This window comes from Microcaecilia unicolor, chromosome 12 (assembly GCF_901765095.1).
Source record: "Microcaecilia unicolor chromosome 12, aMicUni1.1, whole genome shotgun sequence".
NCBI classification, from domain to species: Eukaryota; Metazoa; Chordata; class Amphibia; order Gymnophiona; family Siphonopidae; genus Microcaecilia; species Microcaecilia unicolor.
In genome coordinates this window covers 68,213,915-68,237,674 of record NC_044042.1, presented here as the reverse complement: position 1 = coordinate 68,237,674, position 23,760 = coordinate 68,213,915, and the positions used below count along the sequence as shown (strand labels likewise).

The 23,760-nt window shown below is 46.0% G+C and overlaps 1 protein-coding gene across 1 annotated transcript; it reads right to left on the bottom strand.

The window, feature by feature from the left end:
• Window positions 1–434: 434 nt before the first annotated feature.
• On the bottom strand, window positions 435–23,154 carry LASP1 (LIM and SH3 protein 1). The gene is made up of 7 exons (XM_030220815.1): window positions 22,926–23,154; window positions 10,072–10,166; window positions 5,343–5,427; window positions 4,957–5,064; window positions 4,157–4,310; window positions 3,712–3,818; window positions 435–3,371 (listed from the first exon to the last, which is right to left on the bottom strand). The coding sequence occupies exons 1-7, from the start codon at window positions 22,992–22,994 to the stop codon at window positions 3,198–3,200; spliced, it is 792 nt and encodes a 263-aa protein (XP_030076675.1). The 5' UTR covers window positions 22,995–23,154; the 3' UTR covers window positions 435–3,197.
• Window positions 23,155–23,760: the final 606 nt, after the last annotated feature.

The window sequence follows — 23,760 nt, the reverse complement described above, 5'->3', positions numbered from 1 at the left end:
TTCAAGTAAGAAGTATAAATTTAATTTAATTCTGGCATTTATAAATTGGCTTAATCATCAAGTTCAAGGTGGAGAACAATCACATATTATGAGCAGGTTACTTTCTCTGTCCCTAGAGGGCTCACCATATGAGTTTTTGTACCTGAGGCAATGGAAGGTTAAATGAGTTGCTCAGGGTCACAAGGAGCAGCAGTAGGACTTGAACCCAGGATGCTGGGCTCAAAGCCCACCGCACTAACCATTAGCTCATTCCTCTTCCAATTGTTTCAATGTGGATGGAAGTTTTCTAATTTTATTTTTGTAAAATTATAAAGGCACGTACATTGCTTTTATAAAATAAACACAACATATGCATCTATGTGCCTTGTTAGCCAAGGCACACCGTTATAAAAAGTACCTTCCACAAGCAAACAAAATTAAAAGCAGAAAGCAAAAGAAGTAAAAATTATATTTTTATTTAAATTTGCATAAACCAAGAGTAATTAAGTTGTGGTTCCAACAATTTGTTTTCCACTTAAAGGCGAGAAAACAATTAATTCCAGATGTTCCCAACACAGGGGAATAAAATTGTACCTGGACATCAACACAAAGATGAAACAGCAAGCACTGCAAGTACAATTAAGAAGGGAAGATTGAATGGGCTGTGTGCTAGGTCTGCACCTATTTCTCATTCCTTTATAAACAAACTGTATACTTTTGAGCTACAGAGAAAGTAGCAAAACAGCACCAAAAGGGGTTTGCTAATGCCAGACCTGCCCTGCCAGGCTAAGCTGTTCTATCCTCCGTCAGTGGCACGATTTCTGATTTGAGGGATTTTTATTTTGCTTCAGAATGGACCTCTACCCTTAAGTGCCCAGAATTCTAGAAATCCTCATAAAAGAGCAAATGTTGTCCAAACAGGAGACCAAATAACCCTCCCCTTCCAAATATAAGTCACACAACAAAATCTCTCTCCTACTAATTTATTCTTATGTGCAACCTGATCCCCAACTCAGTTATTATATTATATCATGAGCAGGAGGAAGGAAAAACAGCAATACTGTCCCATTTACTGTGCAAGGGTATAGCACAATGATTTCTTAGTTTTTGCTTATTTAGAGCAAACAGCACCATGCTGTTGCCCAGTATGCAGGCACCAAAGTGAGGTTTTGCCTTCTACAAACCCATGCATGCTCGGGCCATCATTTTTTTTTCCTTTTCCTCAGCAGCCCAAGGTCTAGAGGCTGCAGAAAACAGAAATGGGCTGAGGCAGTGGAGGACTAAGAGTGATGCACTGGCCATCAAGGCCTGGAGAGTTGTCTGTAGACAAAGAACAATGTTATCCTGGTTATTCTCTGAAATGAGAAGAGATCAAGAAAAAGACCTTGGCTGTCACTGCTCATTCAAGGTAACCTTGGAGTGGCAGCAGAACAGAGAATTCAAGGGCTAAAGTACTGTTGATTCTACAATACTTTAGCTTTCCAACAATCTTCAAATGTCTGTAGTTTCCTTGATTATTTACTGCAATTGTTTTTTGATCAGTTCACAAAACAAGGTATCCAATCAGGCTTCCCTGAAGCTCAATAAGACAAGCAGTAAGACAGACTCTGGGCTAGACAGAAGTGGATCAATTCAATCCATTAAGAAAAATAAATCCACACTCCCAAAATACAATCCACACTCCCCAAAAACATTTTTCTGAAAAACTACCATCAGCAACACTTGCCCTGCCCTTCCAAATGCAAAAGAACTTTATATAAAAACACAAAGCCCTGTACTTGATCTCTTTACTGGCCCAACATACTGAAAGATTTTTCCCCCATGCTTCATACCATCAGTGCCCTAAATGTCCTAGACCTGCCCCTTCATCTCCAACTCCAACAGCACTGCCCCAGAGTCTGTGGCCTGGTGGATTGGATTTCCACTTCCTTGTGGCCCAGGACTGCACCAGACTGAGGAGGGGGATTGTCTCTAGAAAACACAGCACAACACAGCAACAAATTAATCAGTCATGAAAGAAAAATAAGCAAGAAAAGACATTTAGAAAATCAAAAAAGTTAAAATTTTTTTATAGTTAATTAACTCTAATTTATTTAATGTTTTGATTTTAATATGACTTTTTTCTTAATCACAGTGTGTGAAAACAAAGCAAAAGAAAAATAAACAAATGTAACAAAAAAAAAATCCTCACAATGGGGGTGGGGAGGTCTCTGCAGTAATGCAACATGTGAAGTGAAAATATATTCACCACAGCAGCAGAGCACTGCAGATTAAAAAGGCAAGTTCTGGGAAGCCTTGACTGAGCCCAAGTGAAGCCATAACGGAAAGTAGGGGGGGAAAAAAATCCCAATATTATTTCCATTATGGAAAAGTGATTTTGTTTTACAGAACTCAAACTAAAGCTTCTTCACTGAATTCATCTGTTAGAATACCTGGAAATAATGGACCATTTTTAAAAACCCTCAAACGGCAAAAACGCAAGAACTTACAAGAAAATTCTGTGGAAAAAATGCCAACTGAAGTCTGATCTTTCTCTAGAATAAGCATATGAATCCTCAGGACTCAAAGCCCTGGCCTTTCAGTGGTGGGGTGGGGGGGGGGGGTTGTCTCAAGTTACCAGGTTTTTTACTATGACATGAATATGCAAGCCTGGAGAGCGCTCAGACAGATCCCCACAATTATATACACAGACATTACAAAACACAGATAAGAGCTAAAAAGCTAAATTGGCAAAGTGGAAAACATTTTCTATTAGGCCCAAGTAATGAAATGGAATGTGGAAAGCTCTTGTTCCAGTAAAGTATGGTTGGAATGACTGAAGCCCCTGGCCCCAGGGAAGGAGAGGAAGAGCCCTAATGGAATGACAGCAGACTCCATTGGAATAGCAGATATCTCTCTCCTAGTAAGGGGGAGCCCCTCACCCCATAGGAGGAGGGAGGAGAAAAAAAACCTCATTTGGAATGGATAAAAACCCCTTTCCCCATGGAGGAAGGGGGAAGAAGCTCCCCCTCCCCAATGGAATGGATAAAAGCCCCTTGCCCCATGGAGGTGGGAGGGAAAAGAACCTCTGCTGGAATGACAGGTATCCCCCATTGGAATGGCAGAAATCCCTCTCTCCCAGTGAGGGGGACCCCTCTGGAATGAAGGAGCCCCTCCCAGTGGGGGACACTGGAAGGATGCTTCTGGTGATTTGGTTTCACTTGGCAGCAGGCTTGCAGTTAGATGGCTTCCACGTAGTTGGCAGGCAGCATGCCGGTGTCACCGGTGCGCTCCACAGTACCATACATCCAGCCCTCATCAATCTGTTGCACATTAATAATAGTATCCCCATCCTGGAAGGAGACCTCATCCTCATCTGCCGCGTTGTAATCATATACAGCTCGGAATCGCTTCTGGAGGAGATGAAGGAAGAAACACGAGTGTCACTGGAGTGATGGCTCAAAATGTGTTTTGTTTCTGCACATTCCATGACAGGAATGAACCTTACTCTTATGCCAAGGACTTCTAGAACTCAAAAGGTGTTGTGTGTGTATGAATTAGATGGACAGTCATCAGGCCAGTGGCACATGGGACTATTTCTGTATCTTTCCACCATTTACTTGGCCTTTGACTGCGTTTACTAGTATTTGCACTGTATTCTGTGTTTTCACATTTCAGAGTGAGTCACTCTATGCACCATGTGTCAACTGCATGCACCCTCCTACCCCAAGGTCTCCCAAGTAGAATACTTACCCCTCCTGCAGGAGCACTGCGCTGGGTGGAAGCAGGAGCCTGCTGCTCATGGTAACCATAGGATTGCTTTTGCTGCTGCTGCTGTTGCTGCTGGTGGTGGTGATAAGCTGGAAAACAGAAAGAGAAAAATAGGAAGAACAGCTCATTGGTCATTCATTTATCACTTTTATCATCTCCTTTCACTTCTTTCAGGCACTGCTCACTCCAGTTCCTGTCAAGGTGGCCTGCCTGCCTGCCCTTCAAAAGATAAATTAGATTTTTAACAGTTGTAAAGCGAGGGGAGTGTCAAGCTGTGTGAGTTTTGAAGTGAGAAGGAAAGAAAGAGTATGTGTTGCTGCAGGAAGGGTCTTTATGCCTCTCGCATGCCCCAGGTAATCGCCCTCAGGCAGTAGCTAGAAATGCCTAAAGAAATTCTTTACACTGATCATTTGGGCTGATAAGTTACCAGGGGCTCCAGACAGGCCATGGTGCTGTGCGGATTGCTGGTCTGAGGGCCCACGGTAGTTGCTGGTATCTTGGGAGTTTCTGCGCTCAGTCTCACTGCCTTCAATACTGGCTGAGCCCATTCGGCTCCTCTCAAATTCTTCATGGTATTTTATCTAAGACAAGAAGGAAAACAGAGATAAGGGTACTGGACCAAGAGAAGTGAAGGAGGCAAAGAACAACACTATGAGGTCTCAAACTTCTATGCAGGCTAAGGAACCAGAGTCAACACCCTCACTTGCCCCATGTGTAGGATAAGAAGCTCAGGATATAGCAGATCCCCTTATACACATTTCACAGGGGCAAGGTGCTTTCTACATTGAAAGTGATGAATTTTATTGGGGTGCTGTGGTTGTAGTACATGGTTTATTTTTAATACATTTATATATATATTTTAAAAAAACCTCATTGAAACATCTAGGAAGTTCACAAAACATACATAAAATAAATCAAGAGCTTTGGGGGAGGGGGGGAAGACAATTCAATGCTCATCCTTAAAATGAGAGGGTGTAGACAAGGGCCTGCAGGAAATGATATCAGAACCTCTAGTGGTTTATTCTGAGAACACTAACCACAGAAGCAGAGACCCACAAGTGCACACATCTTTACAATAAGACTAACATTAAAAGCCCAAGCCAATAAAAAGCAGCTAAGCCATAGTTATACTAAAGCCCAGGCTTGTGCATAGATGCCATCTGCGAGGCCTGGTGAAGGCAGCTACCCACTAGAAAGGGCTCAGCATACTGCACATTACAGACGTACATTACTAATCTGGTCCTGTGTCTTCTTAATTCTCTGCAGCTCTGGCGTGTCAGCCACAACGCTGAATCCTTTCCCCTTGTTCTTCTCAAACTCCTCTTTATAGCGAATCTGGCAAAAGAGCATGAACACATTTCTTCATGTTTCTTTTAAGACCTCCTTGGAGCTTTAAAGTTAATGCCTTTATTAATCTACTAAGGAGCATCATCACCAGGACCTATAGAGGCCAAGGGCTAAGCCATTACCCAACCAGAACCCACAAAACCACAAAGACTTCTCTGCCATAGCTGAAGCTTGGTAAGATATTCATCTTTTTTTGTTTGGGGGGGGGGGGGGAGGGCAAAAAGATAAAGGGTCATCAATGCTTCCAGTTCGTGGCTTATTCTGACCTGGCTTTGCAGCTCGCTCTGCTGCTTCAGGCGAAGGTTCTCTGGGGTGTCTGCTACCATAGTAAATGACTGCTTCGGATAGTGCCTGAAACACACAGACAAGACAAGACTTTACTTTTCATCCTTCCCCACCATCTTCCAAGACTCCATGTTTACAACTGCTGTGAACTCCCTCCAGGGCTTTCCTGGGGCCCCATCATTCATTCCCGATTCCATCTAGCACCCCAAAAGCAGCACATCCCAATCACAAAAACCCATGGACAGACACTTGCGTACATATGCAACGTGGGAGTAGGGACACATGAACTAAGTAAAAAAATACAGAGACCAAACTCCCACATGCACGTTCAACCATCATACTCAGACCACAGTCAGCAAAAGAGGACAGTGAGGAACAGAGGAGGAGAAAGCAAGACAGTCCTCAGATGACAGCATCCAATAAAAACTGGACACTAACTGGAACTTAGTGAACTCTCCTGGGCTACTGAGTCTGTCCCTTGATCAAGTAAGGCAGCAAAGTCTGACCAACAGGATATACAGCTCCCCCTAAAAGTCACCAGGAGCCTCCTTTCAGCACCCAGCTGTGCATGCTTGCAGAGCAAACCCAAAGCAACTACTGCTTCATTGTGGAGAGGAGGGAACAAAGCAGCCGAAACATATACCACTGCTCTCCCTGCCCCCACTACCATCAGAGCATCCTCCATATACTCTCTCCCCCCACCCCAACAACATGCACTGGTGTCCCCAACAGAAACGATCAGAAAAAAAATAAAAGGTTCTGTCCTCTCCTCTCCAACTTAAAGCTGAACAAGCAACTGCTTCTGCTTTGCATTATGTGTCCCCCAACCATGAGAAATTATATTCCAGCCCCCAACCAACCACTTTTGCATAGAGACAAAGAAGGGGTTTACTACTAACAAGAGAAATGCAAAATATCTGCAAGCAGTGACTCTCCTGCAGGAAGGGGTGGGGTGGAAGAGCCCCCTGGACACTTTCCCAGAATATAGCATCATGTGGTTTCTTCCCTGTGAATAGATCCTCATCTCATTTCTACAAGATGCTTCAAGCAGAGAAAGAGGTGGAGAGCCAGGGGGAGGGACAAGAGGGGCTAACCTAAGCACATCATTACTTGTCAGGCAAAAAACGCATGCAAAGAAAACACACTCTTACACCCCAGCACAACCCCACACTGCTTTGTTCTTCCCCCAATGCCCTGGTTGTACACAGCCACTTCTCCACACTCAGTCTGAGGGGAGATGCTTCACTAAGGGGAGGGGGGAGCCTGAGAGTATAAGCATCAAACAACTCTGTGTGTGTTTGTGTCTTCATCCAGCAAGGGACCAGGAAGCCATACTCAGCAAGGTCAGACACAGAGGAAGGAAGAACCTCTTCCCAGTTTTTTTTTCTTAAGAGACAATCTGGCAAAGCGCCAAAAGCAAGACAAGAGAGCTCTGTTTGTAACAAGTATACAGAGTCATGTTCTTTCCTCCTCCCGGGCTCTGTGACTTCCTCCCGCCCTGTTCAAGAGGATAAAGCTTGGCAGGCCTAGTACCTTCACAATGCCAAAACTAGGCAGAGAGCCCAGCACATGATCCCAGTGCATTATGGGAGGGGACACCAGGTCTGGGAACAGGAAGTGAGAAATGATGTGACTGGGTATTGGCAGAAAACAGAAGAAAGGAGGAGAGGAAAATGCCAGAGTGAAATGCTTGCCACGGAATCCCAGGAATGTCTAGAAATTTTTTGGGGTTAACCAAGACTTCTGTCACTAAGGATAGCAGATCCTCCCTTTCAGCTCCTTATAAGGCCGAAAAGGGAGCATTATATTCAGAGCTTTGGTCCTCTTTCACACTGAAAATCCAGGGTTCCACCCCACCCCTCCTGGATGCTGCACTCGTTTGGCTAAGTAGCTCTAGTGATCAGATGGTTCAAGAACAACACCTCAGCACCATGAAATAAAAAGGGGCAGATAATGGCCATATTTAATAATTCAGTTAATAAGTATCAATAACACATCCATCAAAACATCAGCAGAAAGGTGCTCCTTACAAGCAGTTTGCCCAAAGCTGCCTGTAGTTGTCACCCTGCCACAGTAAACTCCCACTCTCTCACACTACCCTGCCCTTTCTTGCAGCTTTGCCATCCATCTGGAGTAGGAGCCGCTGAAAGTGATTAGCTTCATGAGCTAGGAACCAGGAAATCTGGGTTCGTCCCGTTTCCACCACTACTCCCAATTGCTCAACTACACACAAATCATAAGCTCTTTGCAAAAGGAACTCGCTGAATCCTGCTGACTCTGGTGCTCATTATCAAAGCAGATGGACTTCAAGCATTTTGAGGTACCCATCTGCTAATAATGTCCAAATCCTGATTTTGGAAAGTCAGAATCTGGATGTTTCACACTGCAGTTCAAACAAATAGGAAGGAGGCATGTTGTGGGCAGGTCTCGGGAGGGCCCAAAAGTAGGACATCCAACAGCACTTTTCAAAACTGGAAGCACGTCCATTTTAAAAAGAAGGACGTTTTGTTTATCTAGATCTGTTTTAGTCACGTCCAAGTTACAAAAAGCTGCTCTAAGCAACTGACCAACCACTGAAGGGATTAAGGCATGGCCCCTCCTTAATCCCCCAGTGGTTTCTGACCTCCATCCCTCTCTCCTGAAAGTGATACTGGGATATCAGCTGCAGGTATTATGGCCATTCGGAACAAAGCACCAAATACGTCAGAGAGTAGTCTAGTGGATTGTAAACCAAGGGACACAGGTTCAAATCTCACCATGACCATAGGAGCCAACTTTTCAAAATGATTGGGGGTGCTGAATTTTTTTATTTTTTACAGGTGGTGCATTCCCCCCTCCCCCTCCCGAGTTCCAGGCCTCCCCTCCTCCGAGTGCCAGTCCGACCCCAGCCCGACCTCTTCTCCCCCAACAGTCCTCCGCCCTCACCTTCCTGCGTGCTGCCCAGAATTTTAAAAGTCATCAGCTGGAGCTGAAAGAGAAGGGAAGGATGAAGCGCCGAGCCTGCTCGCCTTTCACTGCTGCCGCCGGGACCCCGAGGTAAGATGACTTTTAAATTTCTAGGCAGCACGCAGGAAGGCGAAGGCGGAGGACTGTTGAGGGAGAAGAGGGCAGACACCAGGCAGGTCGAGCTGGCTGGGAAGGGAACTTTCGACTTCCGGCGGGTGAAAATATTGGGGGTGTTCGAGCACCTTCAGCACCCATGGAGTCGGCGCCTATGACCGTGACTATTTTTTTTTTCCTAGGGCTCCCTCCAGGAACAGAACAAAAAACACTTACTGTACCTAAAGATATAAGACACCTTCAAGCCTGAAGTCTATTGAAGTGGTGTACATTCAGGTAGGCATTTTTCTGTTCCTAGAGTGGGATTTGAACCCGTGTCCATTGGTTTTTCAGTCCACTGCACTAACCAATAGACTACTCCTCTGTTCCTGCAAGGATATCTGTGTGGCCATTTTCATAAGAATGTTGTCACACAGATGTCATCCCTGTGCCCCCCATTTATAATTTAACATTTCAGTTTGTAAAATGGCTGTTCAGGATGGGCATCTCCAACATAAAGACATCCTTCTCATGCATTTTCAAACAGAAGTCCGACGTCTTTCCTGTTCACAAAATTGCTGCAACATGAACTTTTTTGGGCGTTATGAGCGGGGCATCCCAATTCTGACTTGGATGGGTTTTTTCGCAAATGCCCCTTTTTGTGATGAAAAAGTATTTGACAGTTTCCACAACGTCCAACTCAGCTTTTAGCCTTACAAAGCTTGCAGTACACTAGGCTTTATGGTGAGGATAGAGGCACATGCTGCTATGATTCATGGTAAACCAAAATCAATAACAAAAAATACCAAAAATATCACTGGTGCTAAAATATAATAACAAAACCAGGAAGCAAGTACTAATATGAATACCACGATCACTTGAAATTATATATAATGTGAGAGGCACCCTCAGAAATACAAACACCCATGTGGCAGTCATTTAAGACCACTTAACGGGTGAAGCATAGCACTTCGTTCATTGGGTTGCCATCTCATTGTGATTTTTTTGTGCTATGAGTGCCCAGTGCACAAGTGACTTTAGTACAAGACTACAAGCACAGTACTAAATCAAAATAGCCAGCACCTCAAACCATCAATAATGAGGAAATATACTTAACTTATGAGCCCTGTGTCAGAACTTCTGACGCTCAGGGCTCCAAAGACATCAACGTTGTAAATCCAAAGAGATGACCGCCCTCCCCTCGCTGTCAAAATACACCCCAGCACAACCCCACACTGCTTTGTTCTTCCCCCGATGCCCTTGTTGTACACAGCTGCTGGCTATTTTTCATTTAGTGCTTGTAGTCTTGAACTAAAGTCACTTGAGCACTGGGCACACATAGCACACAAAAAAAAAAAATCACAATGAGATGGCAACCCAAGTGCTATGCTTCACCTGTTAAGTGGTTTTAAATGACTGCCACATGGGTGTTTGTATTTCTGAGGGTGCCTCTCACATTATATATAATTTCAAGTGATTTTGGTATTCATATTAGTACTTGCTTCCTGGTTCTGGTTTTGATATGATTTATGGAACAGCGCAGACAGACAGACAGACAGACAAACAGACAGACAACACCAAGGATGAAGAGTCTATATTCATGAGCGAAACCATCAGAAACCCTACTGCACTCGACAGATGGATGGACAAAAAGGAAAAAAATGGACTTACGCATTGCAGTATGGTTTCTTATCATAACCCTTATAGTTCTTCATGTTCAAGGTCATTTTGCAGATCTCACAGTGGAAACATGCCTTGTGCCAGAACTGGAAAAGAAGATTTAAAAAGGAACTTAATAACATATAGCACATTATCTTTTCACCGCTGAAAAACATTTCTGCCCCACTTCTATAATACAAAATGTGCATTCAACATTGTGTCATATTCTGGGGGGGGGGGGGGGGGGGGGCGGGGGAAGCTCACAAAAGAGAGAAAATGGCTGTGGACCCTGTACGGGATTCTTTTCAGTCTCACTTTCACATGGCCAGGCACACCCAGAAAAAAAAAAACACCACCACCCCATCACTCATAGGCAACAAGGCTTCAGCCAGGGAAGCTCCAACCCACACCACCGAGCGAGGCTTCAGCTGGAAAAGCTCTGGCCCATGCCACTCAGCAACGCTTCAGCCTTAACACTGGGAACACAGCACCACTTGATGTAGTGGGACGTCATCTAAAAAAAAGGGCTGGACAACAAAGGGGAAATAACTGACAAATTTATTCCAAGATCTGACATGGAAAATAAATACGATCATCATCAGATGAACCTTGCATGTCCTCATCAATTTGTTTTCCAGTTGGGAAACTATTTGCAGTTGTACAAAACTCAAAACATGTGTTTTATTCAAACCACATTGCCAAAAACACAATCCAAGATGTCAGCAGGCCATCAACTCTATCTCCTCCTCCTCTCTGGACAGTTGTCAGGGGGTCAAGGGTCCAGTGGTTACAAGTCAAAAGCATATGCTACCAGAGCTGGAGTGGATTGTAGCCTATAAACTTTGTCCCCTGTGGTGTTTCAGACACTTGAATGACAGATCAAGAACTAGCCAGCCTTGGCCATGCGGAACTTCACATGAACAACAGAGAAGAGACCAGCAGATGCAGGTTCGAGAGAGATGACCCTGGCAGTAACGGTCAGCTTTCTAGTCACAAGCAATCCCAACAAGCACCCCTCAGGTTCCTCAAAGTGGATGTCACCTCCTAAAGCAACATAGTCGCCTTGTCATATTCCACTGAGAGAGAGAGAGAAACTGAAATCAGCATATTTAGGGGACAAGACCTGACCAGTTTTACGACTAGCTCAAGAGGTGCTAAGGTACAAGAAAGCGCTGGCTACATTTAACAGCAACAACTCGGTGAAGATAGAGGATTTCGAGACAGGATGAGCCTGGATCTCAGCATTCCTTAAGAACACAATGATAAAACAATAGTAACATAGTAAGTGACAGCAGATAAAGACCTGAACAGCCCATCCAGTCACATTCAATCTCAATTCTAGATTGAATCAACAATGAACATGATATTATATACTTGATCATGGTCTTTCTTTGTTGTTTCAGGGACACAGATCGTAGAAGTTCGCCCGGCTGTATCCTTATGGTCCAACTACAGAAGTTGCCATCAAAGCCTATTCGAATTCATCTTGTCATTTGCGGGACACAGACCTTAAAAGTCCTCCCGGTACTGTCCTCACGTTCCAAATTACTGGAGATTCTGTTGAAACTCTCTACAGCCCCTAAGCTGGATTGCTATATGCGGAACTCAGACCATACAAGCCAACCCAGCTTCAGACTGAAGTAGAGCCAGTATCAGAACAATGGTCCATCTAGCCCAGTATCATGTTTTCCAAAGTAGCCAAGCCAGGTCACAAGAACCTGGCAGAAACCCAATAGGGTTGTCTTCTTTTCTAGTACCATCAAACATATAAACAGCAAGTGACCGTACTCACTTGCAAATGCGCAGTACAGACTTCCCTCTCTGTCCCGCCCTCACGTCATGACGTCAGAGGGCGGAACAGAGAGGAAAACGGAATTGTCAGACGACGACGCTGCCGCCTGGAAAGGAACATCGCGCAAAACAACCTCCACCCTCCCCGCCGCCGCTCCCGCCCCCCTCCGTATCGGGCCCCCTACTACTACTATTTAGCATTTCTATAGCGCTACAAGGCATACGCAGCACTGCACAAACATAGAAGAAAGACAGTCCCTGCTCAAAGAGCTTACAATCTAATAGACAAAAAAGTAAGCAAATCAAATCAATTAATGTGTACAGGAAGGAGGAAAGGAGGGTAGGTGGAGGTGAGTGGTTACATGTCAAAAGCAATATTAAAGAGGTGAGCTTTCAGTCTAGATTTAAAGGTGGCCAAGGATGGTGCAAGACGTAGGGGCTCAGGAAGTTTATTCCAGGCGTAGGGTGCAGAGAGACAGAAGGCGCGAAGTCTGGAGTTGGCAGTAGTGGAGAAGGGAACTGATAAGAAGGATTTATCCATGGAGCAGAGTGCACGGGAAGGGGTGTAGGGAAGGACGAGTGTGGAGAGATACTGGGGAGCAGCAGAGTGAGTACATTTATAGGTTAGTAGAAAAGTTTGAACACGATGCGAAAACGAATAGGGAGCCAGTGAAGCGACTTGAAGAGAGGGGTAGTACGAGTAAAGCGACCCTGGTGGAAGACGAGACGGGCAGCAGAGTTCTTCTCCCTTTCCTCTGAAATCAACGCACCCAATTCATCTTTTTTAAAAAGTCGGAGCACCTGAGGGTCATCCCCGTCTCCTGAAGGGAGGTCCCCCTCCTCTAAAAGCTCCAGAACCAAAGCCCCTCCCCCCCGATAAAGCGGACTCCGCGTCTGACCCCGGAGAAATGGGTGAACAACCCTCCAAAGGGTCGTCCAACAGGATAGGCCCCCCTGCTTCAATAAAAATGCCTGGTGCATTAACAAGACAAATTCAGGGGGGAAAGGCATACCCTGATCAGGTAAGCCCTCTACTGCGACTGCTGCTGCCTGTAGCGCTTTCACACGGAGGTGAGAGGCGCTGTCAGGTCAGTGCAGGGGGCCCGGCTTAGAGGGGGGAGGGAGTGGCGGCGATGAGGGTAGCTGGACATGGGGGGAGGACAGGGGGGAGAGGCCATGGTTGCTGGACTTGGGGTGAGAGCAGGGCACGGAGGAGGGTTGCTGGACAGGGGAGGAGGACAAGGGAAAGAGGAGGGTCCCTGGATATGGGGGGGAGGCTCGGTGGACGGATTGAGGCCAGGGGAGAAAGGAGGGCTGCAATACTCACCCGTTTTTATGGGCTTAACGGCTAGTAATATATATGAAGAGTGTAGTGCACACAAGCATTCAGATACGTTTAAGAAAAAAAAGATGTCAGCAGAAAAGGACTATTAGGTCCCCCCCCCCCAGTTCACTCACTTGTGACAACACAGTGAGCAAGTTCAAGTTTCCTCTTTGCCCCCCCCCCCCCCCCCGAGCCCTCCCTTTTCCATCTACCCCATTCGTTTCTGTCACTATTTGGGTTCCTATAGCCTCCACTGAAAACCTGAACCAGTCAACTACCACCTCACTGTGAAAAAGTATTTTCTCTTATTCCTTTTGAACATTTTCCTCTTCAGCTTCACATGATGCCCCTTTGCCTGAACTTTTCTTTTTATGGACAAGGTTTCTTTCTGCACACTCTTTCCCAACAGCGCATGCTTTCCAAAAGAGTCACTGAAATTACATGGGAAACATCATCCCTTGGGAACACACCATAACATTACATAGTAATACATTTAAAACAAATGGAAGAAAAATATTTTTTTTCATGCAATACATGATTAAGCTCCATATTTCATTGCTAAAAGATGTGGTAAAAGCAGCTAATATACCTGTGTTTAAAAATGTCTGGATACATTCCTAGAAGAAAAAAAACCCCATAAACCATTATTAAGGTAGACTACAGGAAAGCTACAACTTATCCCATGGGGTGACCTGTATAGAATCTAGCTACCTTTCGAGATTCTGCAATTCCCTTGTGTCCTGGATTGGCCACTGTTTGATGGACCTTTGGGTCAGACCCAGTCAAAGCCATTTTAATCACCTATGGAGGCCTGGGCAAACGTTTGTAGATACTGCTCCTCAGAAACAAAAGTCTATGTTAGAAAGGGTGGGACCAACAGAGCCACCAGCAGCATGGCCTAGACAGGAGCTCCACACCTTTATACTATTTTTTTTTTTTTTTTTTTTTTTTGCTGGAAGCAGCAGGGCTGGCAGGGGAAGTAAGAAAGCTGCTGGACCAGGGAAGGGAAAGGGAGGGGATGCAGGACCAGAGTGCAGAGATGCTGGAAGCAGCAGTGGAAGTAAGGAAGCTGCTAGACCAGGGGAGGGAAAGGGAGGGGATGCAGGACCAGAGTGCAGAGATGCTGGAAGCAGCAGGGGAAGTAAGGAAGCTGCTGGACCAGGGGAGGGATGCAGGACCAGAGTGCAGATGCTGGAAGCAGCAGGGGAAGTAAGGAAGCTGCTGGACCAGGGGAGGGATGCAGGACCAGAGTGCAGAGATGCTGGAAGCAGCAGGGGAAGTAAGGAAGCTGCTGGACCAGGGGAGGGATGCAGGACCAGAGTGCAGAAATGCTGGAAGCAGCAGTGGAAGTAAGGAAGCTACTGGACCAGGGGAGTTGATGCAGGACCAGAGTGCAGAGATGCCAAGAGTGGCCCATCTCAAAAAGCGATATTTACCACCCCATTTAGAGAAAGGTTTATCTTGCAGTGCACTTAGGGTATAAGTTTGGCATGGTGATGAAGGGACTGAGGTCCAAGGAAGCTAACTAAACTACTCTTATCCACTGCTAATGCCTTCATGTGCACCTAAAAATGGATTTCTGAATCATGGGCAATGTGTTATATATTTTAACCTTTCAATTACTTGAAGTGCATACCAGCACTAAACCACATACACATCTATGGAAAAATTCTTCATCTGTACTTAAAGATCCTTCAAGATACATGTCTCACAATTTAAACCTGATCAGACATAAATCTGCTTTAAAGAAAGAACCACCTCAACACATATCAGATCCTGCAACATGTTCTAAAACCCTGTCCAATGTGATGACAAACTAAAATTACATTAAAAAAGGTTTGATGTCAGTTTAGTAAGACCAACACATAATCCCTCCACTGCCTACAGTCTGCAACACAGCAAAACCAAAGCTCATAAAGGACACTACATAACCTTTCCTCTCTTCAATCCCCAATATGCCTGAAACACATGAACCTTATTTGACCACATCGTCACATAGTAACATAGTAGATGACAGCAGAAAAAGACCTGCACGGTCCACCCAGTCTGCCCAACAAGATAAACTCACATGTGCCATTTTTTGTGTACACCTTACCTTGATTTGTACCTGTCTTTTTCAGAGCACAGACCATATAAGTCTGCCCAGCACTATCCCCACCCCCCAACCACCCGCCCCGCCACCCACCTTGTATTTGTTTCTCTACCAGACCTGGCAAATGCCTTTACGGTACCATGTAAGCCACATTGAGCCTGCAAATAGTGGGAAAATGTGGGATACAACTGTAACAAATAAATAAATAAACACTGTGCACAAATTAGTATAAAAATAATAATAATAATAATAATATCAGATCCTGCAACATGTTTTAAAATAATGTCTGATGTTATGACAAAACTAAAATTATATTAAAAAAGGTTTGACATCAGCTTAAAAAGACCAATGTATAATCTCTCCACTGCAGATTTGTACCAAGATGTGGTCGAGGAGGGGCGCTTTCCTAAACACGCAAACACGGCGCTGATAAGCTTGATACCTAAAGCGGGGAGGGATCCACTAATGCCAGGATCATTTAGGCCCATTTCATTGATTAATGTGGATGTTAAAATCCTGTCGCAAATGCTGGCAGATAGGCTGGGGCGACTGATAAAAGATGATCAAGTAGGATTCATGCGGGGGAGGCACTCAGTGCAGAATGTACGCAAGCTAATATCAGCAATGTTACAAGCGCTGGGGAGAAAGAGGGGGGCCTAGCGGTAAGTCTGGATGCCGAACGTTTGAGACGTTACATTGGGTGGGAATGAGAGGCTGGTATAAGCAAAAAATCCTGGCCCTGTACTCGGAGCCCAAAGCCCAGGTTCTGGTTAATGGGGTAAAGACAAATGAATTTGAGACTGGTTGCGGTACCAGACAGGGGTGCCCGTTCTCCCCGTTACTGTTTACCCTCTCATTAGAGCCATTGTTGTGTACCATTAGATTAAATAAAGATATTAAGGGAATGACCTTGTGGGGACACCCGGTAAAAATCCTTGCGTACGCAGATAATCTGTTGCTGCTTCTGAGCTCTGCCCAAGCCTCATTGGAACATCTTCTTAGCACAATAGCCGGTTACGGGGAACTAGTGGGGTTTCATTTAAACATTGATGTCATTGGCAATACCGCTGCACCCAGATCTGAGGAAAGCTTGGAAAGGACAATTCCCCCTAAAATGGGCAGAGGGGCAACTGAAATATTTAGGGGTAATAATACCAGAAGACTTAAACATGCTGTACGGGAAAAACATAGGGGCCCTAAGACAGGACCAGGCGCACTTTACGGCTATGGGGTGACTGCCAACTCACATTAGTAGGAAGAATAGGGTTGGTTAACATGATGGAGATACCTAGATGGCTTTATGTGTTTCAGGTGCTACCACTGTATCTGAGACAAAGAGAAGAGAAACTGTTGCAAAAGACAATACAGCTGTTCCTATGGAGGGGCAAACGTCCCAGGCTCCCAATGAGTGTGTTGCAGAAACCAAAGAAGCAGGGGGGAATGGGGCTGCTCAATGTCAGATACCTAACGGTGTCATGTTCCTTGAGGCACGTGCGGGATTGGCTAACAGGACAGCAGGACTTCACTGCAACACAGATAGAGCAGGTTATGTCTCCCATGACACACTTGAGCTGGCTGCTACATGCGCTGGGGGCCATGTCTCAGAGGGGAGTATCTGGGAATTTGCTAATAGCCAAGGCTAGGGCAGCCTGGAGGCGGCTATGCAGAAGGCATGGCTTCTCGGCGAAGGTGACTCCTTTTGTGGCTCTGCACCATAACCCAGACTTTCCTGAAGGGTCCAGATCAGCGGCCTTTGCACACTGGCGGGGTCTAGGTATGCACTATATTTATCAGCTGGTGGACGAGGAAGGAAAACTAAAAACCTTTGCAACTTTGCAGAGAGAATATGCAGTGCCACAAATGGACTTCTTTGCATACATACAGGCACAACATTATGTCGCCTCCCTGGGTTGGGTTAATTTATGTGAAGATGTGCAAGATATTTTAAGTTCAGCCCTTACGCTGGGTGCACAGAACAGGGTCCCTCTTAGATTCTACCACAGATTTCTGCAAGAAACCACAACGGACCTGGACTGCACAAGAAAAGTGGGTGTCTGGACAGCGGAGCTGGGAGCAGAGGTGTCGGAGGATCTATTTTGAAGATATGTACGGGCCATTCAAGTAAGCTCCCCATTCATTAAGTTTTGGGAACTCCAATATAAATTTGCACTCCGCTTACATATCTCCCCGATCAGGGCGCAAAAAGCAGGATTTGGAGAGTCAGGGGCATGTCCCAAATGTGGAAAAGATCCGGCCACTCTTGGACATATGTTTTGGACATGTAAATACATAGAGGCCTTTTGGGCTCAGATACTGACAGAAATATATACACAATGGGGATGTCAGGTGCGGAGACACCCATTATTGCTGTTTGAGAAGTTTCAACATGTGAAACCAGCTCAGCCTGGGTTTCTCCGGTTTCTGAAAAAAGCAGCTCTTGTAGGGAAACAAGTAATACTGCTGTTTTGGAGAGAACAAGTGGCACCCTCGTTGGGGGTGTGGAGAGTTCGCATGATTGAGTTATTGAAGATGGAGAGATGCGGAGTAGTAACCCTGGACTCAAAGGAGGGAAAATCCCTGCAGAGGACTTGGGAGAGATTCTGGGACACACTACAACCAACAGCGAGAAGCAGGATTCTTAACTAAGTGCACCCCCGCATGCCCACACACACACACACACACACATAATGCGATTGGTAATTAAGTTGAAGGTAATTGGGGGGGGGGGGATAGAGACGAGTGAAGGGGAGGAAAGGTTGAACTGTTAATTTGAATGTGTGGTAAAATGTTGACATTTGTTCTGTATTGTGTTTTGAACCATGCAATAAACATGATTTAAACATAATCTCTCCACTCTAACCTTACAACACTAACTCCTCGGACTCAAAGAACAACCTTATCCATGAATAGGCAGTACTGTAAATCTTACACAAGGCCCCAAAACACCAACACATCACCAAGTGAACAAAACAGAATAAATGGGAACCGCTACAAGATCTCTACACAGATTATTAAAGAGTAGAAGAATACCACACTTTGGTCACAGGTGCAAAATACAAGCAGACTCAACAAATATGAACTAAGGGGCCATAGTGGAGGAGCAGGCCTAGTGGTTAAAGCACTGGGTTGACAACCAGGGAGGCCCTGTTCAAATCCTGCTGCTGCTTCTCCTTGTGATCTTGACCAAGTCACACAACCCGCCATTTGTCTCAGGTACAAAATTAGACTGCAAGGCCTCTGGGGACAGGAAAATGCCTAGTGTATCTGAATGTGACTCACTTTGAGCTACTACTGAAAAGGTGTGAGCTAAAATATTATAGTAACAGAAATATGAAGGCAACGACTTAACTGGAAACCTTAAGAAGTCAGACTGCATATACAGCTAGAGAACTAGAAAGTGAAATGCAAGATATTAATGAGGTGCATTTACAACAGCTGACAACGCCAATCACTAAATTCAAAATTAAATAAATACTTTTTTTTATATATATTTTTGATGTCTGAGCATTTTATTATTCCATTCTTTTTGGTCCCAGTGTTTTTCCTGCTTTTCTCTGGGGGGGGGGGGGGGGGGGTCCCTGTCTTTGCAGGGTCTCCTGTCCATTTGACATTTCTTCCCTCTCCATGTCCACCATCCATATCCATCATGTCCAGTATTTCCCTTCTGTGGCCTGACCCTATCCTCCCTCCATGTTCAGCATATTTTCTCTGTGTCCCTCCCCCTCCCCATGTCCAGTTTCCTCCTACATCCCCCACCCCAGGGCCAGCATCTTTCCTCCCTTCCCTCCAAATTTGCAGCAAATTAAGACAGGCTGGCTGGTCCCAAGGCCTTCTTTTCTGGTGCTGTATCCTGCCCACATGAAAACTAGAAGTTGCATTAGAGGAGGAGGGAAATGACAGAGGCAAGCAGCCTGTGAAGGCAAGTTTGGAGGAATGGGGGCTGGCAGGGAGAGAGAGGGAGATGCTGAACCCACAGGAGGTTGGGGGAGGGAGAGAAAGAGAGAGAGAGAATTAATTTTACCTACAGGTAACTGAGACGCTTCTTTTGCCCACTGGTAAAAGTGGGCCCGGATGCCAGAAGCGTAGCCAAGTTGTTACACCAGGGGGAGCGGAGAAGCGTATGAGCACTGCGTAGGTGCAACAAACCCCTGAAAAATAGGCGCTGTCTGAAGTCAGTTTGGAGGCGAGGTCACTCTCATGGCGCCCCACCTAGCTACGCCACTGCTGGATGCAGCATGGCAATTTTATGTTCTTATGAAGCTACAAAGCAAACAAATCTGAGAAAATGTCTATTCACTCAACGTGTAATTAAACTCTGGAACTCGTTGCCAGAGTATGTGGTACAGGTAGTTAGCTTAGCGGGGTTTTAAAAAAGGTTTGGCCGGCTTCCTAAAGGAAAAGTCCATAGACCATTATTAAAATGACTTTGGGATTTCTGGGATAAGCAGCATAAAATGTATTGAACTTTTTGGGGATCTTGACAGGTATTTGTGACCTGGATTGGCCACTGTTGGAAGCAGGACGCTGGGCTTGATGGACCTTTGGTCTGTCCCAGTGTGTCAATACTTACGTACTTATGAGTTCATACACTGTCTTCCAGCTCATAGACTGGCTGCCTTGCTCACCAGTATTCTGTATAGAACAGAGCCAAAGGCTATACTGAAACCCAACTGGACCACATCTACTGCACTCCTTGATCTACTACACTAGCCACACACACACACAAACAAAAAAATCAAGTTTGCTCTTCAAGATCCATCCCTTTTTAAACCTACTACCTAAGGTCCTGTAAGCCACAATTTTCAAAGTAATGAATTTTACTGGGATGATTCTGGAAACTGCCAAAAATCAAACAAGTAACTCATGAGAACCAAGAGTAGGGTTTGTGAGAAAACTGTACAAATACCCCCCCCCCCCTCCCAGTAGCATATGCTATGATTCTGTAATGTGATCTACCTTCGGCTGCAGCCACATCTCTCCCAGCAAGAGCTCAGCACAGATCTCCCAATACTGCTTTTGCCATACTCTCTACCAGCGTCCCTCACAATCCACCGTTAGAAAAAGATGTGCTGGAACTTTAAATATCACTTTAGGGTGCCCAGCTATGTTTTCCTATCTTAGGATTGTGGGCCAAGGAGTGGAGGAGTGGCCTAGTGGTTAGGGTGGTGGACTTTGGTCCTGGGGAACTGAGGAACCAGAGAGGCGCAGTGCCCCCTTGGGTGCACGGAGCCGAAGATAACATGGCGCCATGCACCGAGGGGGCATGAGCGTTCGGGCCAGCAGGGTGCCCAGGACAGATACAAGGTGGTCGCATGCCCGACACGAAAGGGGCACCCCACTGGGAGAGGGAGGAGAGAAAACAGGGTATAAAAGCCCCGGGGAGGAGCCCGGACGCCCTCTTTCGCGTCTGGCCTCCAGGTGCACCCAGCCCTCCCTCCCCAATTTATGCTATGTTTACTGTACATTGTTCTATACTGTTGCAGCTTTGGCGGGGTACCCAAGCCTGATGGTGTAAGCTAGGCAGCTGGGGCAGCTGCAAGTACGGTGGAGCTCCCTTGCTAGACAGCGGGGAGCTCAAGTTACGATTGGTCAGTCCTGCTAGGACGGCGGACTGAGGATGGACATTGAACCAGAGGCTGTGGGAGGCTTGGGTACACCCATATGTAAGATGTTTGTATATAAATAAAGCTGCAGCCGAGTTATACCAGATTAAATACATTGTGTCTTGTGATGATTAATGCTGTTACTGCTATAAAATTGTAAACCGAGGTCTCTCGGCTGCCTATGTTACGAGTTCGATTCCCACTTCAGGCACAGGCAGCTCCTTGTGACTCTGGGCAAGTCACTTAACCCTCCATTGCCCCATGTAAGCCGCATTGAGCCTGCCATGAGTGGGAAAGCGCGGGGCACAAATGTAACAAAAAAAAAAAAATTATCAGCACACCTGGAAGAACCTCTTCCCTGCCTGGCCTCCACCACCAGGAGCCATCTCAGCTTAACACAGTACTTATGCTAAGGAAAATTATCTGCGCAGTCAGGAAGCTGTCTGGGATGTTTCCAGTTCTTCTCTCTCCTTATTACAAAGTTTCAGCTTTACTGCACCTCTAAGTCTGCAGAAATAATCACCACTGGCAGGTAAATATGACAACTCCGAGAGAACACAGTACCCTGAGGTTCTACGTTTCTGCAGTTTTTCTTAGGTTCTGGGCATGCCCCATTCCCTTGACACTACTGCCACCCCCCCCCCCCCCCCCACTTCATTTCCATATTAAAAAAAAAGGAGGAAAAGGGTGTGTTCTGTTTAGTGCCAATTAAGCTTTTCAGAAATTCCTACCCAAAGTCATGGGAACTCAACTCAAGAGGTCTCCAGCGGGATCCTCCCAATCCCTGCCTCTCATAAAGGGGAGGTACCCCAGGAAAACAAGATATGATCTTTTGTGCCAGGCTGGCACCGGAGTTTTGCAGAACATTACTTTTTGATATGTGTATGTCCAGATCACACAAACTACTACATTATCCAGATGTGGTTAATCGCTGTACTGGTATTGTGCTTGTACAAAGCAAGACAAATACAACTGGGAATTTGTTCTAACTAGTTAACGACCGAGATCAACAAGGAAACTGCGAGAGAATTACTGTGAGTTCTGCTGAAAAGGGCTTCGACATCGCTCCGAATCGATACGAACTCACCAATTCTGAGCAAGGGAAGACCTAGGAGTGTCTGGAACTTGGACTGGGAGGGAGGGAGAGCGGGGGTGAAGAGTTGGAACTTGGCGGAAGGAGGAGGAGAGCACGGAGTACACGAGAGCAGGAAGAGGGTGGAGAATTTATAACCTTCAGGCCAAGGAACTTTGCAACCAGTCACTCTGAATCCGGATCCACGCCCTAAAACCTCTCAACGTTGTCTGAGTATCACTAAAGCCCGAGTCCCAATTTATTCAATCACAACTCGGGACAAAAAAAGAAAACCGAGATGACTTCCCCACCCGCCATCCCCTGCAAATTTTACACCCCTATACCGATCCCCAGCCACAATGCTAGGGAAGGGGGGGGGGGGGTCCGGTCCGGTCACCGGGGAAGGAAAGGATCGGATCCCAGAGAGAGGAGAGCGGGGTGGGGATAGAGAAGAACAGATCGCAGTCCGGGGAGGGCAGGGCAGGGCGGAGGTGCTTCTTCCTATTTGGCGCCTTCTCAAGCTGCAACTTACAAAGCAATCGCGGCATCCCGAGACAAGAGATGGGGGTGGAAGAAGGTGTAGCAGCAGCCCAACCTGGAAGCCTATACATCTCCTCCCCCGGGAGGGCCCCAGCCTCAACCCTAATCCTGTTCGGGTTCCGAGTGGGTATCCGCAAGGAGTAGCAGCGGACACCTGCAATACAGGATAACCACCCATGTCCCTTAATGGCCTCAGGAGGTAGGCAGGGACTATCTGGGACCCAGTATCTTAGGTGCATGCATAGTGTGTATAGCTACAGCAACGGCTGGAGGAGGTGATCCAGGACCCTACAGGTTCCGAGCCTTTCTCTGCGGGTCACAAGCTGCCCGGGGACTATCCAAAGTCCCAATATCTGGGGCAACAGCATGAAGAAAAGGAGAATTAGGGAGCAGGCTGCGCTGCTCCGTTGCTGGGCCCCACTGAAGCTGGGGGCATCTACTCACTTTGTCCAGGCAGTTCACTTTCTCTGTTGGGTAGACGATCTTGCCACACCTGGCACAACTGGGATTCATGGTGTTGGGCTACCCGTGACTCCGGATCGAGGTGCTCCGGCTTCTCTTCCTCGGATTTTTCCTTTCTTTCTATGCTCCGGATAAACACAGGAGGGCGAGGGGAGCGCGCGGCGCTAGCCTGCTCAGAACGCCAACCCTGCAAGGCGCGCCCCCCGCCCCAGTGCAACAGGGAGCGCGCTTAAAGAAACAGGAAGGAGTTTGAGGGTTGACACGCGGAACAAATTACTAGTGACATAGTACGAGTCTCCAGCTCCCAAGGGACAGTGGTTACGTGTATACCCCACCCCGCCACATCACATAGACCCCCGTACTGTTCTTATTGTTGTTTTTAACCTTCTAGATCATAAGTATTGCCATACTGAGACAGACTAAAGGTTCATCAAGCCCAGCATCCTGTTTCCAACAGTGGCCAATCCAGATCACAAGTACCTGGAACGATCCCAGAACAGTACAATACATTTTATGCTGCGTATCCTAGAAATAAAGCAGTGGATTTTCCCCAAGTCATTCTAATAATGGCTTATGGACTTTTCTTTTAGGAAGCTAGCCAAACCTTTTTTAAACCCCGCTAAGCTAACTGTTTTTACTACATTCTCTGGCAGTGAATTCCAGAGTTTAATTACACATTGAGTGAAGAAATATTTTCTCTGATTTGTTTTAAATTTATTACTTTGTAGCTTCATTGCGTGCCCTCTAGTCCTAGTATTTTTGGAAAAAGTAAACAAGTGATTCACATCTACCCATTCCATTTCACTCATTATTTTAT

Excerpts from the sequence above, each read along its gene's own strand:
- LASP1 (XM_030220815.1), bottom strand. The coding sequence starts at position 22,994 with ATGAATCCCAGTTGTGCCAGGTGTGGCAAGATCGTCTACCCAACAGAG. Across the intron at positions 5,428-10,071 it reads AAGAAACCATACTGCAATGC|GCACTATCCGAAGCAGTCAT; the intron begins GTAAGTCCATTT and ends TGTGTGTTTCAG. Across the intron at positions 3,819-4,156 it reads TGGCCTGTCTGGAGCCCCTG|CTTATCACCACCACCAGCAG; the intron begins GTAACTTATCAG and ends TCTGTTTTCCAG.